The following is a 13,811-nucleotide window of genomic DNA, read 5'->3' as shown; positions in this document are numbered from 1 at the left end:
GCATAGCCCCTCCTTGGTGACCGGCTGGACATCGCTGTGCCTCTGCTTCCCCCACTGCAGGGGACAGCAGGTACAGGAATCAGACAAACTTGCTTTGAATGCTCTGTGACTTTGGGCTCCCTGAGCCTCAGTTTCCCCATCCGTAGATGAGGCATAAAATTAGGACCTCGCTCCAGGGTGGCTGGGAGGATGTAATGACCCAATGCACACGAAGGACTCCGCACCGTGCCTGGCAGTCAGTGAGCACGCGTTAAGCAGGAGCTGTTACTATTACTCATTGCTCTCTTCTGAAAATTGCGATGTCTAGCTGACGAATGCCTAGGGCCTAGCACCTGGTAGATGCTCCCATGTGAAGGGGGTCACTCACACAGCAGAAGCCCCCCTGCATCCCGCCCCCTCACTCTCGGTGGCTGTGCCCTTCCTGCTCTGGCATGGGAGCTGTCCCCGGCACTAGACCCTAACAGTAGGGTTGCTCGGGCGGCCAGGGGCAGGCAAGGGACCCATGCCCCCTCCCCTGGTCCCCTCATTTTCAGCATCAGGGCCCACTCCAGGGAAAGGGAGGGGGGAGAACAGCCAGCCTTTTCCTCAGGGCTTGCTGTGCTCCTTGGGGCTGTGTGGCTTTCTGGTGGCGCCATCTGGTGGCGAGCACAGCACTGCTCACAGTGGGCCGGGCAGCCCAGGGCTCTGGTGGCTCTGAGTTAGACCCCCCCACTGCCCCGCCCTCTCCAGCCCTTCGGCCCCTTCCCTCATTTATGAGTGCTGGCCGGCTCCCTTGAAAACAGACCTAACGACCCCAGGGCAGAAGCCCCTGAAGCCTGAGTTCTTGTGCCTCCCCCTCAGGCCTGGGTTGGGTCCAGCGCTGGTCGGCCAGGGTGGTCGGCCAGAGTTCACACTTAGGACATCCCTGAGGGCAGATGACCCTTCAGTGGTTTCTAGAAACCTAGGCTGGAAGAAGGGACTGCCTTTCAGGCCTGCGACGGCCCAGGAATGGGAAACCCCGTGAGGGTCACTGGGCTGGTCTATGATGCCCCAAGCACCTGCCTGGGTACCCCACAGATCCCCCTCCCCAATGGGGAGGAGTCTGCTCCCCCTTCCCCACCCCAGTCCCAGCCTGGCCTGGAGCTGTGGGTGTAAACTTTGGGGGAAGAAGAGTAAGAATTAGGAGGCTGAGCCCCCCTGCTCTTGCGCCAACAGGCCTGTGAGCTTGGGTGAGGCTAACCCCTCGCTGGCCTCTGTCTCCTGTGGGGAAGTGGGGTGGGTGGGGGAACGAGGAGAGGATGTGTAAGGACTCTTGTATCCCAGATGGGCTCCTAGTTAGGTGCAGATTCCCGGGCCGGCGTTGTCAGAGCTCTGAGGCCTGGAGCCTGGAATCTATGGACAAGCACCAAAGCTGGAAGCCGGGAGTAAGTCCTGACTTTGGGATACAGAAGTGAGAGTGTGTGTGGCCAGCAGGTAGGAAAGTGTGGCAGTTTCAGGGGTCCTAGGGAGAGGAGGAACCCCCCGGCAGCCATGTCCCTGCCTTTTAATTTCCCTTTCTGTGGATGCCGGGGTGGGGGTGGGGTCCCCCCAGCTGCATGCTGGTCGGTCCCCCTGCCAGCAGCAACAGAAGGGTGGCGAAGGGGCTGCCCCCAGCCCTCACCCCCTCACGCTTGCTCTGAGGACAGTGGCGGTGGGGCTGGGGCCGCCCGGGATGGGAGTGGGGCCCTTGCTGCCTGAGGAGGTATTTTCAGAGTGCCCCTCCCTCTGGAGTTTCCAGCGATAGAATAGAGTCCTGTCTAGTATTTGACCAAATATGGTGGTATCTCTCGACCAGCCCCAGCCTCAGCCAGTTTCTCAGTTACGCTGTGGAAACCTGCCCCGGACAGATTAATCTTGTGACATTCAGGAGCGCCTCGCACTCTGTGTTCTCCCCCTCCGCCGATTCCTGTAAATGGCCAGGAAGGCCCTCAGTAAGACGGTGCAGTTCTAGATGTTTGCTCACAGTGTCCCTCCCTGTCCTCTGCACGCTCCCTCCCACCCCTCCTCCGCCTCCCTGGGTGGACTGGCTGGCTCACGTCGTCGTTGTCGGGCTGGGCTGTTCACTTGAGGTGAGAGACCTCGACCCGCGGGGCTGGTCAGTTCAGCGTGGGATTCCAGGCCTTGCAGACCCTGGGGTCACCCGAGCTCACCACAGTGTGGCCGGAGCCTGTGAGGCCCAGAGCTCTCTCAGGAGGGTGGGCCGAAGGGGTGAAGAAGGAGGGCTGGCTGAGCAAGGAGAACCGTGCTGGCTCTAATGCTAATTAGAACGGCTGATGTTTATAGTAACAGTTATGTGATTATTTCATCATCACCATTTTCATCATAAACAGCTAAGTGTTTATTGAGCACTTACTACATGCCAGCTGTCAAACACGGCTTATTTCCTTTACTCCTTTTAACAGCCCCAAGCAGTGGCCACTCTGACGACCCCCCATTCTAGAGAGGTGGGGAGTGAGACTCGGAGAGATTTCAGGAAGAAAGGGGCCAGGCCACTGTTGATTCCTGGACGTGACTCCCATTTTACAGAGCAGGAAACCGAGGCAGAGAAAGAGTCAACGTCACAGAGAGCCACACAGGGGCGGGCCGCTGGACTGAAGACCCTCGGCTCGGGGTGGGGAGCACTACGTCGGGAAGGCCGGAAGCAGCCATGAAGGCCTCACGAATTGTGACTTGGCCCGCGTGAGAGCACAGATTCAGAAACATGCTCACGGCAGCCTGGAACCGTGCAGAAAATATCCCAAGACAAACAGCACGGGGTGGGGAACAGAGCCCTGCAGCAGGAGCAGGTATGAATCCCAGCTCTGTCGTCTCTAGCCCACTGTGCCATCCCGGTCAGGTCCCTTCCTCGCTCCGGACTCAGTTTCCCTGCCTGTGAACTAAGTGGGTGGGACTCTAACGCCCCCCGGGGCCGTGGAACTCACCTGAGGCTGGCTGAGGCCGGGGTGCCTGAGGCTGTTTCCCTGGGAGATGGGCCCCGTGTCCGCTCCTGGCCGGCACACTGGAGAACATTTGCTCTCCTGACCAACGGACAGCCCGTCCCTCCTCCACCCTCACCCCCTTGCCATCCCCACAGCAAACGAAGCTGATTGTCTTAGCTGGCCCTGTGGGTGCTGGCCGGGTGGCTAGCCGCAGGCCACAGGCGGGGGTGCCACCCGCCAGGGCCCCGCTGGACACACAGGGCATTGTCCCTCAGTCCACAGCCCCTGGGCACCTCGGCCCGGATCCTGGCCCGCCCCCCACACCCCTCGCCGCCTGCCACTGCGCCAGGCCCAGCCAGCTGGGGGCCCGGGGCTCGCAGCTGATGACGAGCCCACCCAGCCACCCCCCAGCAGCCCCCTGACGAGCTATAATTGCTTCGCTCCATCCTGTTGCTGCCATTCTCTTGGCGGAGGCATCTGGGCTTCCAGGCGGGCAGCAGCTGCAGGCCAGCCGCCTGGCTCGCGGGATGGACTGGCCGCACAACCTGGTACGTGGCGCTTCCCCACCCCACCCCACCCCCACCCCATTTTAGGGCCGGAGTGTTTCGTTACTTCTTTCCTATTGATTAATGGCTGCCTCTGTTTGGCTTGGAATCTGCAGAGGCGAGCTCTCCCTCTGCCGTCTCCCCCAGGGTGAGAAAGAAACAGAGACGGGTCTCAGAGCCCGCAGCCATGGCCAACAGCTCCGGCTCCTGCACTGGGCTCAGCCCGTCCACAGGGAGGCCCTTTCAGGCCGAAGCCATCAGGGCAGATTCTGGCAAACTCCGTTATCGGGGGTTTTTGCAAAGAGTCCCCGGGGTCCTGAGATCCAGGCTGTGTGACCTTGGGCGAGTCCTTTTGTTTCTGTTTCCCAGGGAAGGGGGGCTTTGATTCTGCTCTGGGTTTCTCTGAGTGGGGAGCCAGAGTTTAAGAATGCCACGCGAGACGCTCAGATGAGAAAGCCGGTGGTTAAGGAGACATTTTTCTGCACCAGAGTCCAGGACCAAAAGGGAAGAATTCAGCGACATGAATCTCTGTGATGGATTTTGTGCCTGGCAGCGGTGCTGCCAGGAGGGGCTATGCTGAAACTTGTTTCCAAGGGTCAAGACTTGCGGGGTAGCCTGGATAGTTCAGGTGTGGGCCGTGCAGGTGGTGAGGTGAGTGACTCAGGGCAGGTAGGAGCCTGGTTAGATTCAGGGACCCGATGAAGCCCTCCTGAAGATTCCTCCCTTCTGCTGAGCTCTGGGCCCCATCCAAGTTCTGGTCCTTGTCTCCCAGGCTTGCTGAGGAGTCTGGGTTCTGCCAGGCCCCCGGGGCTTCTCCTGAGCGAGCCAGCCTTTCCTGATGCTCCCAGTTCTGCGGGAGGAGGGGGATGGCGGTTGGTGAGGTTGGATACGGATGGGTGAGGTGTGGATGGCGGGCGGCAGGCAGAGGGTTGGCTGTGGAGAGGGGAGCACAAGTGTCATGGCGTCCAATGGGGATCCTCAGCTGCGGCCTGCTGTCTCCCCACCTTCCTCTCAGGCCCCCACCTCTGCACACTATTTCAGCCTCAAGGTTTCCCCAGCAAAGCTCTTCACCAACTCAAACCTCCTTTCGTACTGCCCCCCTTCCTGTGAGATATTTAGACTCCCTCTGCCCACATCTGCCTCCCTCTTATTGCTTCAAACCTCACCTACATGCCCGCTCCCCAGAAAGGCCTTCTGGGACCAATCTACTGCCACCAGGCTAAGCGGGGTGGCCCTGATCGCTAGCCACACGCAACCCGCCTCATCACCATCAACAACGAGCCCGAGAGATTTAGGGACTGGTTTCTTGTCCACCGTGTGCTCCCTGTTCCAGAGCTACCGAAGGGCAGGGTTGGCGGCAGCCGTTCCCTGACCCAGCCACAGGGGTGTGAGATACTACGTGGAAACTGTTGCAATGTCTGTCCACACGGGGTCTGTGCTCAGTGGGGGACAGACGTATAAGAGAACCACACACACAGACTATAAGCCTGCAGTCACGCAAGGGGTGTGTGGTGTTGGGAGCCCAAGAAAGTCTGCTGAGGCACCCCTAAGTGACACTGTGCTGAGACATGAGGGGTAAGAGGCATTTAGAAGGTGAGGGGAGGCAGCACACTGCAGGGAGCAGCCTGTGCAAAGTCCCTGTGGCAGGAAGGAGCATGGTGGGAAGAAGGGCTTCAGAAAGGGCCAGAGGCTGGAGCACAGGTGTGAGAGGAAGTCCTGGGTGATCTGAGGAGGCAGAGCTCAGTTAGGGTGTTGTTACCCTGCGGGTGAACGGGGGTAAGCTGGAGGGTGACATGATCAGATTTGCATTTCAAACAGCTGTCCTTGGCCGTGGCATGGAGAACGGATTGAAGGAGCCAGGGAAGATTTGGGGAGAGCGGGTAGGAGGCTTCTGAGGGAAGTGAGGCTGGCTGCCCAGAGAAGTGGAAGGGTGGGGAGATGTTTAAGGGGTGCTACAGGAGGGACTCAGTGACGACTGTAGCCCATACACGCACGTGTGCTACACGTGTGATGGCCTGGCGGGACCAGGCCGGGCATATGGCAGGTGACGGGGGCCCCCACAGAGGCTCTCTTCCCTCTCTCCTCCCTGGGCCCTGAGTCTTGGCCCAGAGGGAGACCTGGCTCTCCTACCTTTGACGTGCGGCCTTCTTCCCCAGCTGTTCCTTCTCACCCTCTCCATCTCCCTGGGGCTGGGCCAGCCCAGGAACCCCAAAAGCAAGAGGAAGGGGCCAGGGCGGCCTGGCACCCTGGCTCCAGGGCCTCACCAGGTGCCGCTGGACCTGGTGTCACAGGCGAAGCCGTACGCCCGCATGGAGGAATACGAGAGGAGCCTCGGGGAGATGGTGGCCCAGCTGAGGAACAGCTCCGAGCCGGCCAAGAGGAAGTGTGAGGTCAACCTGCAGCTGTGGCTGTCCAACAAGCGGAGCCTGTCGCCCTGGGGCTACAGGTAGGCCGGGCCGTGCTGGGCAGCTGGGGGCAAGCCGCACACCGTGCCCACTGTCCCCACCATTGTCCTCGTCAGACCTTGGATGCAGAGGCCGGAGCGCAGGTTTGCATCCCGGCTGGGCTTCTTACTGGGTGTGCGGCTGAGGGCAAGCTCAGCCTCCCGGAGCCTCAGTTCCTCGGTGTAAGTGCAGGGCTTACAGGTTCATTCTTCGTAGGTGGGTTTGTTTTTCACTTTAAAAAATTTAAATACAATTAGCCGACCTATAGTACATCATTAGTTTCAGAGGAAGAGGTCAGTGATTCGTCAGTTGCCTGTAACGCCCAGTGCTCATCACATCACGGGCCCTCCTTAATGCCCATCACCCAGTGACCCCAACTCCCACCCACCTTCCCTCCAGTGACCCTCAATTGTTTCCCATAGACAAGAGTCTCACTTCATAGGTTTTATAGGCTTGTTATTGAATGAGCTATGGGGATTACGGTTCACGTCCCCGCCGAAGCACCTGCAAGGCTGTCACTTCCTCCACCTCAGCCTTGTGCACGCTTCCCAGTGACAGTTCTTGCAGGTGGCATGGAGTTGCTGCGGCTGCGTCTGTCTCACGTTATACTGGCACCTTCCCAGGGCCCGCATCAGAGTCATGGAAGGATTCTCGGGGCCCACGCAATCACAGTCTCCAGGAAGAGGCCCAGGAAGTGCTATTTCATACATCTCCGCGCGGTTAGGGTGCGCAGCCAGGTTTGCGGCTCAAGACCTGCCATCCCTGCTGATGGGGTCGGGGTCTCGGCTCGGCCATAGCTCTCCTTCTAGGCACAGACCCTGGCGTGCAGAAGGGGCCGAATGTCTATGTGCTAAACGAGTAATGCGGAAACAGACTAACCTGGAAGGTCCCTCACTCACAAATCAGGCCAAAGATTTTTTTTTAAGGTTTATTTGAGAAAGAGAGAGAGAGAGAGAGCAAGACCAGGAGGAGGGACGGGGCAGGGGGAGAGCGAGAATCTCAAGCAGACCCCCCGCTGAGTGCAGAGCCCAAAGGGGGGCTCAACCTCACAACCCTGAGATCATGACCTGAGCCAAAACCGAGAGTCGAATGTTTAACCAGCTGAGCCACGCAGGTGCCCCCAGGCCAAATATCTCTTAGCTGCACAACTTAGGTCCCGAGGCTGTAGAAGAACATGTTCAAGAGAACTTTCTGTGACGATGTGAAGTCTGATCTTGTAGCTTCGTGCGGCTACCGAGCCCTTGTCACGCAGCCGGGGCAACTGAGGAGCTCGTTTCGGTCATTCGTTAATTTTACATTGATTTATTTTAACTGAAGGATGGTTGACTAATTCTGATCGACTTAAATTTAAATAGCCACACGTGGCCACTGGCTACCGTATCTGCAATGTGGCAATTGGAAAGGTCCCGGAAGATCCTGCAAAGCTGGGCTTCAGACTTGACTGTGGCCTTGATTTGGGAGGGGATCTTATAAAAATGCAAGTTTTGATTCGGGAGATCTGGCGTAGGGATGAGATTTTGCATTTCTAATAAGTGGAGATGCAGATGCCTCAGGGCCACCGTCACACGGCCTCCCTCCCATTTAGCAGACCAGAAAGCTGAGGCCCGAGGAAGGCGAGGTCACAAAGTGAGTGCCTACACTCTCAGCTCGAGGAAGGAGCCTGTGTGTGCTGTCCGTCAGAGAGCACCTCATGTCTAGACAGTTTCACCCACGTGGTGGGAGTGTGAAAAGTCTGTCTTGAATGAAGAGAAACGCAGTCAGAATAGAGTCCAGGTCTCCTGACTCCTCTTCTGGTGATGATTAAGCATCGACGTGCTCATGTCATTTCCTGTGGATGAACTTTCCCGTGAATATAAACACGAGGCGGGGGAGGGGGCGGGACACAGAGAAAAGCCTTCGCTTCTTTGCGATCCCACAGTACAATCTAGTGCTGGGATGGGCAACTTGGGCATGAAAGAAGGGAACTGGGTGACTGACTGGTGACCTTGAGCCTGGATAACTTTGAGGCGGCCTTGTCTTCTAAGATCTTTGGTTTTCTCACCTGGAACCCAGAGTTCATCACTGCCCAGGCCCCCCTAGCAGAGCACAGTCTTGCTGCGGCGATGAAAACCCCAGTTAGGAAAGGTAGGGCTGTGGGGGCATAGGCACGGACTCGCCCAGTCCTGAGCACCTGCCACTCAGGGCTCTCCCCTGCCTTCTCGCAGCATCAACCATGACCCGAGCCGCATCCCTGTGGACCTGCCGGAGGCACGGTGCCTGTGTCTGGGCTGCGTGAACCCCTTCACCATGCAGGAGGACCGCAGCATGGTGAGCGTGCCCGTGTTCAGCCAGGTGCCTGTGCGCCGCCGCCTCTGCCCGCTGCCACCACGCACCGGGCCCTGCCGCCAGCGCGCCGTCATGGAGACCATCGCGGTGGGCTGCACCTGCATCTTCTGACCCGGGAGCCTGCGGGGGGCCAGAGACCAGCCTCCCTGCGCTCCCACACCCAGCAAGGCCCATGAAAAGTAAACGCTGTCTTTGGTTAAGCAAGACCTTGGGTTTGCTCCTTGTGGCTCTGAAGCCGAAACCAGGGTGGGGATGGGAGGTTGCAGGGAGGCAGATTTCGGATCAATATAAAGGAGGACAGTCCATCACTCAGAGTTCTCCAACACTGAGATAGGTTCATTTAAAAATACCGTATTCATTGCTACCATGTAGGGCAGTCACATACTTCCTTTAATTCGGGTTTATAAGCCAATTTCAAGCAAATTATTGGAGCTTGGTTGATCTAGACCTATATAGGAGCGAGCAAGCACAACTCTCCCCAAACTAGTCAAGGACACTTACAAACAAGCTCTTAGGAAGCGGTGAGTCCCAGTGTCTGGAAGGGTCCAGCTACTGCTGAGGTTCTCTGGGTCCTGGGCAACCGATCCCGGCTCTGACTGGACTAAGTGACCTATTAGGTCTCTTTCCGCTCTGAGAGTCTCTGCAGGCAGCCTTAGACGCAGAGAAGAGACTCTGGGTTGCCAAAGAGTCGGGGTTTTTCACCCGGGCCAGCCAGGCCCTGAGACTTCCCTGTGGGTATGCATTTTTCTGGGCTGGGATCCCTCGCTTTGAACTAACACTCAAGAGTTGAGAAGCGCACCGGTGTAGGCCATCCTTTCCTCCGCCTTATGTGCAAAGGGATCCGGCTAGACGGCTTGCTGATATCAGTGATTCTCAAACCTTAGCTAGCACCAGAATCATCTGGAGGGCTCCTTAAAACAAAGGTTGCTGGGCCCCGCAGGCAGTGGTTCTAATTCAGTAGTTTCCAGGTGGGAGCTGAAACTTGGCTTTCCTTTTCCTTCCTCCCTTCCTTCCTCCCTCCCTTCCTTCCTCCCTCCCTCCCTCCCTCCCTCCCTCCCTCCCTTCCTTCCTTCCTTCCTTCCTTCCTTCCTTCCTTCCTTCCTTCCTTCTTATTAAAGATTTTATTTATTTATGTTAGAGAGAGAGAGCACGCATTCAAGAGAGCATGAGTGGGCAAGAGGGGCAGAGGGAGAAGCAGACTCCCCATTGAGAGGGAGCCCAACTCGGGACTCGATCCCAGGACCCCGGGATCATGACCTGAGCAGAAGGCAGATACTTAACCGAGCCACCCAGGTGCCCCAGAAACTTGGCATTTCTAATGCAGTGGTTCCCAGGTGACACTGATGCTGTTTGCCTAGGGGCCACACTTCGAGAACCATTGGCTTTTTTTTTTTTTTTAATTTAAATTCTAGTTAATTAACATACAGTGCAATATTGGTTTCAGGAGTAGAATTTAGTGATTCATCACTTACATACCACAAGTGCCATCCTTAATACCCATCACCCATCTCGCCCATCCCGTCCCCTCCATCAACCCTCAGTTGAGAATCAGTGGCTTATATCAAGACACTCTGCTGATCAAAAAGTCACCTCGGGCTGACTTGTCCTAAAGCCCTTCAGGTTCCTGCCCCCTGGATAACTCCCTACGCTTCCCATTAGCTCCTTGCAATTCAATCCTCCCCCTGACCTCCCAGCCCCTGCAGCTAGTCCTTAATCAGCTGTTCTAGGGTCTAAAAATACCTTCCCTACCCCAAGACAGCTGAGGGGGTGAGGCTATTTTCTGAGGGTAAGAATAGCTGGCACTTCAGAGATAATTTCAATAAGAGGCCAACAGCCAATATAGGGATAATTGGCTTGGCTCCTCTACCTTCGGTTTTAGCTCTGAAAGTTTTAAGAGTCTAATTCATGAAAGGGCAATGATTAGGTATGTGCCTGTCTGGGGTGGTAAGCAACTTACCTTTTTTGGTATTGTTCTAGAGTGGATACTGGTTAAAATTACCCCAGGAAGCTTTGGCCTGGTTCCAGACACATGGAAAATAGACTTCGTGTGCCAGCCCGAGCGGATGCCTTCCGCAGCCGTTCCTCCTCCCTGGGGCTGTTCATCTCTGAGGCCCCCGCAGCCTGCTCTCCCGGCCTTAGGACTTCAGCGGCATATGAGGGACCCATGGCCTTCAAGCCTGGTTGTGGGGTGAGGGCGTGGGAAGAACGGAGCTGCAGGAGGATTGCTCTAGTCCTGGGAGACCCTGGGTTCCCTGGGGCATGGGGACAGGGTGGGGAAACTCCTCATCCAGGTGGGGCAGGCTGTCCAATTCCTACCAGGCATCAGACACACGAGGTCCTCAATAAACACTGGTTAGTTTTCTAAGGATGCTGCCTTTTCCTCCGTCTGGGCTTCGGTATTCTCATCCGTGAAATAAGCAGATGGGATTTAGGATCTTTGGGGTCTTTTCCAGGGTTACCATTCTCCAGCTTAGGAACGTGGCCTCGTGAGCCTGGGCTGGCAGCTGGTCCTTCCCAGTCCCCTGGTTCAAAGGCAGCAGCAAGGAGCTCAGGACCTTTGGAGGTCCAGGGAGAGTGCTGGGTCTACACCATGCCCAGCAACCTCCTTTGGTTGAAGCCTACGTGTGTTTCATGTTTTGCGCTATCTGGTGAGGAAGCCGCACTCCACGAGAATAGGGGCTCCATCTGCCCCCTTCAGCGCTGCGTCTCCAGCACCTAGCACGAGGTCCAGCGCTGAAGAGGGTGCGGGGCTTGGGGAATGAATGGGTGCGTGCACGTGTGCATGGAGGCCTCTAGGGGGAGTTCAAGATCTGCCCCAGCTCCTGCTGCTCCTTCAAGGTGGCTCAGCAGCGAGATTCCTCTCGCCCCTGCCATTCCTTAGTCATCCCCAGCTCTGCCCTCCACAACCTCCCCTCCCTCCAAGTGTTGAAGTGTCACTTAGGTCACCTGCTCTGGGAGTGGAGTCCCTGCAAAGAGTTTTAATGTCCACCACACTGCTCCAGGACTACTGCGGAGGAGTGGGGCCTCCGTCCTTCTTTGTTTGGCAGATTATAGGGCTCTCTCTGTCTCTGCAAATGCCCTCTCTTCTCCCAGAGGGCTGTGGGCCCTTGGGGGCTCCTGTCCTGGTCTGAGAAGGCTAGGCTGGGTCCTGGGGCCAAGGCTTTCTGCTGGTCCCCATGCTCCCTCCTGCTACCTTCAGGAATCTCTGGATTTTCCTTGCAGGCAGAGAGGGGGTGAGATCCAGCTCCTAGGACTGGGCGTGGGGAAGCAGGCCAGCAGGAAGTGTGGGCATTTTGGCCGCAGTTGGTTCTGAGCTGTTCAGGCCTGTCTACCCAGATAAAGGAAGTTCCTGAAGAACGAGCCAGCTCCGCTGCAGTCAGGCTGGGGCACAGAGCCAAGGCCGCAGCTGAGGGCTGGGGGTCAGGTGTAACTGTCCTGGTTTGCCCCTTCTGTGTGCACAGCCTTAGGACCGCGAGGGAGGCATGGTTATCAGAGACAAGTTTGAAACAGGCCTTGGTCCTCTGGCCCAATACCGATGCTCATCAAAGACACCATGACAGCCCATGGCATCTTCATTTCCAACAGAGACCATGAAAAGATGTCATCACAGATTGAGGCCACTGGCCTTGAGAAGAGGGGAGGGCACAGCCCCATCCCGCATGTGGTTGACATCGAGGGTCTCTCTAACACCCTTTCCACGTTTCCAAATTTGTAGTTTGGATGAGACCCCCTCCGCTCCAGGGGAGGGACTTGACTCTTCTAAGCCAATCAGCTTCGTTGCACCCCGTGTCCTGATGACTGGGCTAGCAGCGGAGTCGTAAGCCAATCAGCACACACGGCATTTGCTTGGCCACAGCGAATTGGTTCAGCAGGGGCCCAACTGGCCCAGAGCCGGCTTTGGTTCACAGGCCCGAGAGACCTCTTGGCAGCCGTGCTTGACCAGGAGAGAAGAAATGGGTCTGGCACGGCACAGAGCTGATGCTTGCCCCGTGCCTGGACTCCCATAACCCGTAAGACCTTTTTATTGCTGGGGCCAGTTGAAGGTTGGTTTTCTACTGCTGCAGCCAAAAGCATTCTTACTGATGTGCCAGCTTCGCGGTTCCTGTAATAACCGACAGGTACGCGCTAGGTGCACTTCAAAGGCCCCATCTTCTTCACTGCCACCACTATCACCTCGGCACAGCAAAAACTACTTCGAGGCCAGTGTGGGCCTCCACCTACTTGCGGGGCATTTTGCCCCGTGCTGAATTCAATTTTTTTTTTTTTTTAAGATTTTATTTATATATCTGAAAGAGAGAGAGAGAGGGCATGCGCCAGCAAGGGAAGGAGCAGAGGGAGGAGGAAAGAATCTCAGGCCGACTGCACTGAGCACAGAGCCCAAGGTAGGGCTCTGATCCCATGACCCTGAGATCATGACCTGAGCTGAAACCAAGTCAGATGCTTAATCGACTGAGCCACCCAGGCGCCTCTGAATTTAATTATTTTTAGGGAGAAGCTCCAGATTTAAGCCCTCTGAACTCACCAAGAGATCTTGGGTGAGTAATTTCCTCATGCTGGGCTGTTGTCACCATCTCTACAGAAAAAGGGAAGTTCGATGGATGACCCTGGGAGCCATTCCTGTTAGGAAAGCACAGTATCAGTTTGGCAGTGCTGTGTCCTCATCATTTCTGGGCCTCCCCCCAGAGCCAGATTTAATGGGTCTGGGTGGGAGCTGGGCATCGGCCTCTGTTTAATCTCGGAACTCCATCCTGACACCTTTCATCCTTTCTTCTGCTGGGATGAATGTCTGCAGGTAAGGTAGGGCTGCCCTCCACCATCTGGGAACTTGTATTCTTGCAAGAAAGATCCACCACATCACTCTTCAACCTTTGCATAATGGGTAGAATGGTCAACTCTTCCAGGTGCCAAGGAAAAGCTTTCCTCTTCCTATGGCCTGGTGTATTTCCCTTTTTCCACTGGTGGCCAGGAAGCTCAGAGTTATACTAATGGCTTCACTAACCATCTCAGTAACCATCTCTTCCTTGGGTCCCACCACCGTCATCTCTCCCAATATGCAGTGTGGTTGAGAGGCTTGGGTGGTGTCTAGGTACCTAGTTAAAAACTAGGACATATCCAGCACATGCACAGGAAATAGGAGCTATTATCAAGTCTTATGTTTTCTGATCTTCCCTTCTACTTTATTTTTAGCCATCTGGTACATGTCTCTATTTTTATTAAAGATTTTATTTATTTGAAAGAGAGAGGGCAAGAAAGAGAGAGAACGAACAGGGGGAGTAGCAGAATCTTAAGCCTACTCCCCGCTGAACGCAGAGCCTAGAGCCCAACGCAGGGCTTGATCCTAGGACCCTGAATCATGACCTGAGCTGAAATCAAGAGCCGGCAGCTCAACCGACTGAGCCCCTGAGGCGCCCTGGTACATGTGTCTCACTGTAGGTGCCGCCTGGCCTACGTTTTGGGAGTAGACCATGAAAAGCAATAAAGAATGTGATTCAGCATTCTCTGTCCTGTATTTCCTCCCAGTTATCCCCATCTTCGAGTTAGGAAACCAAGTCAGAAGCAGC

At 56.2% G+C, this 13,811-nt stretch overlaps 1 protein-coding gene across 1 annotated transcript; it reads left to right on the top strand.

Moving 5' to 3' along the window:
* Positions 1–2,696: 2,696 nt before the first annotated feature.
* IL17B (interleukin 17B) lies at positions 2,697–8,459 on the top strand (the record flags this gene model as incomplete). Its single annotated transcript, XM_057312390.1, has 3 exons — positions 2,697–2,804; positions 5,638–5,927; positions 8,130–8,459. Coding segments are annotated over 3 exons (630 nt in total), but the record flags the coding sequence as incomplete, so codon positions are not given.
* Between the last annotated feature and the right edge of the window lie 5,352 nt (positions 8,460–13,811).

The sequence above is a fragment of the Ursus arctos genome, unplaced genomic scaffold (genome assembly GCF_023065955.2).
Source record: "Ursus arctos isolate Adak ecotype North America unplaced genomic scaffold, UrsArc2.0 scaffold_15, whole genome shotgun sequence".
Taxonomy (NCBI): Eukaryota; Metazoa; Chordata; class Mammalia; order Carnivora; family Ursidae; genus Ursus; species Ursus arctos.
Note: the sequence above shows the minus strand (reverse complement) of the source record. Positions and strands in the feature narration are given on the sequence as shown.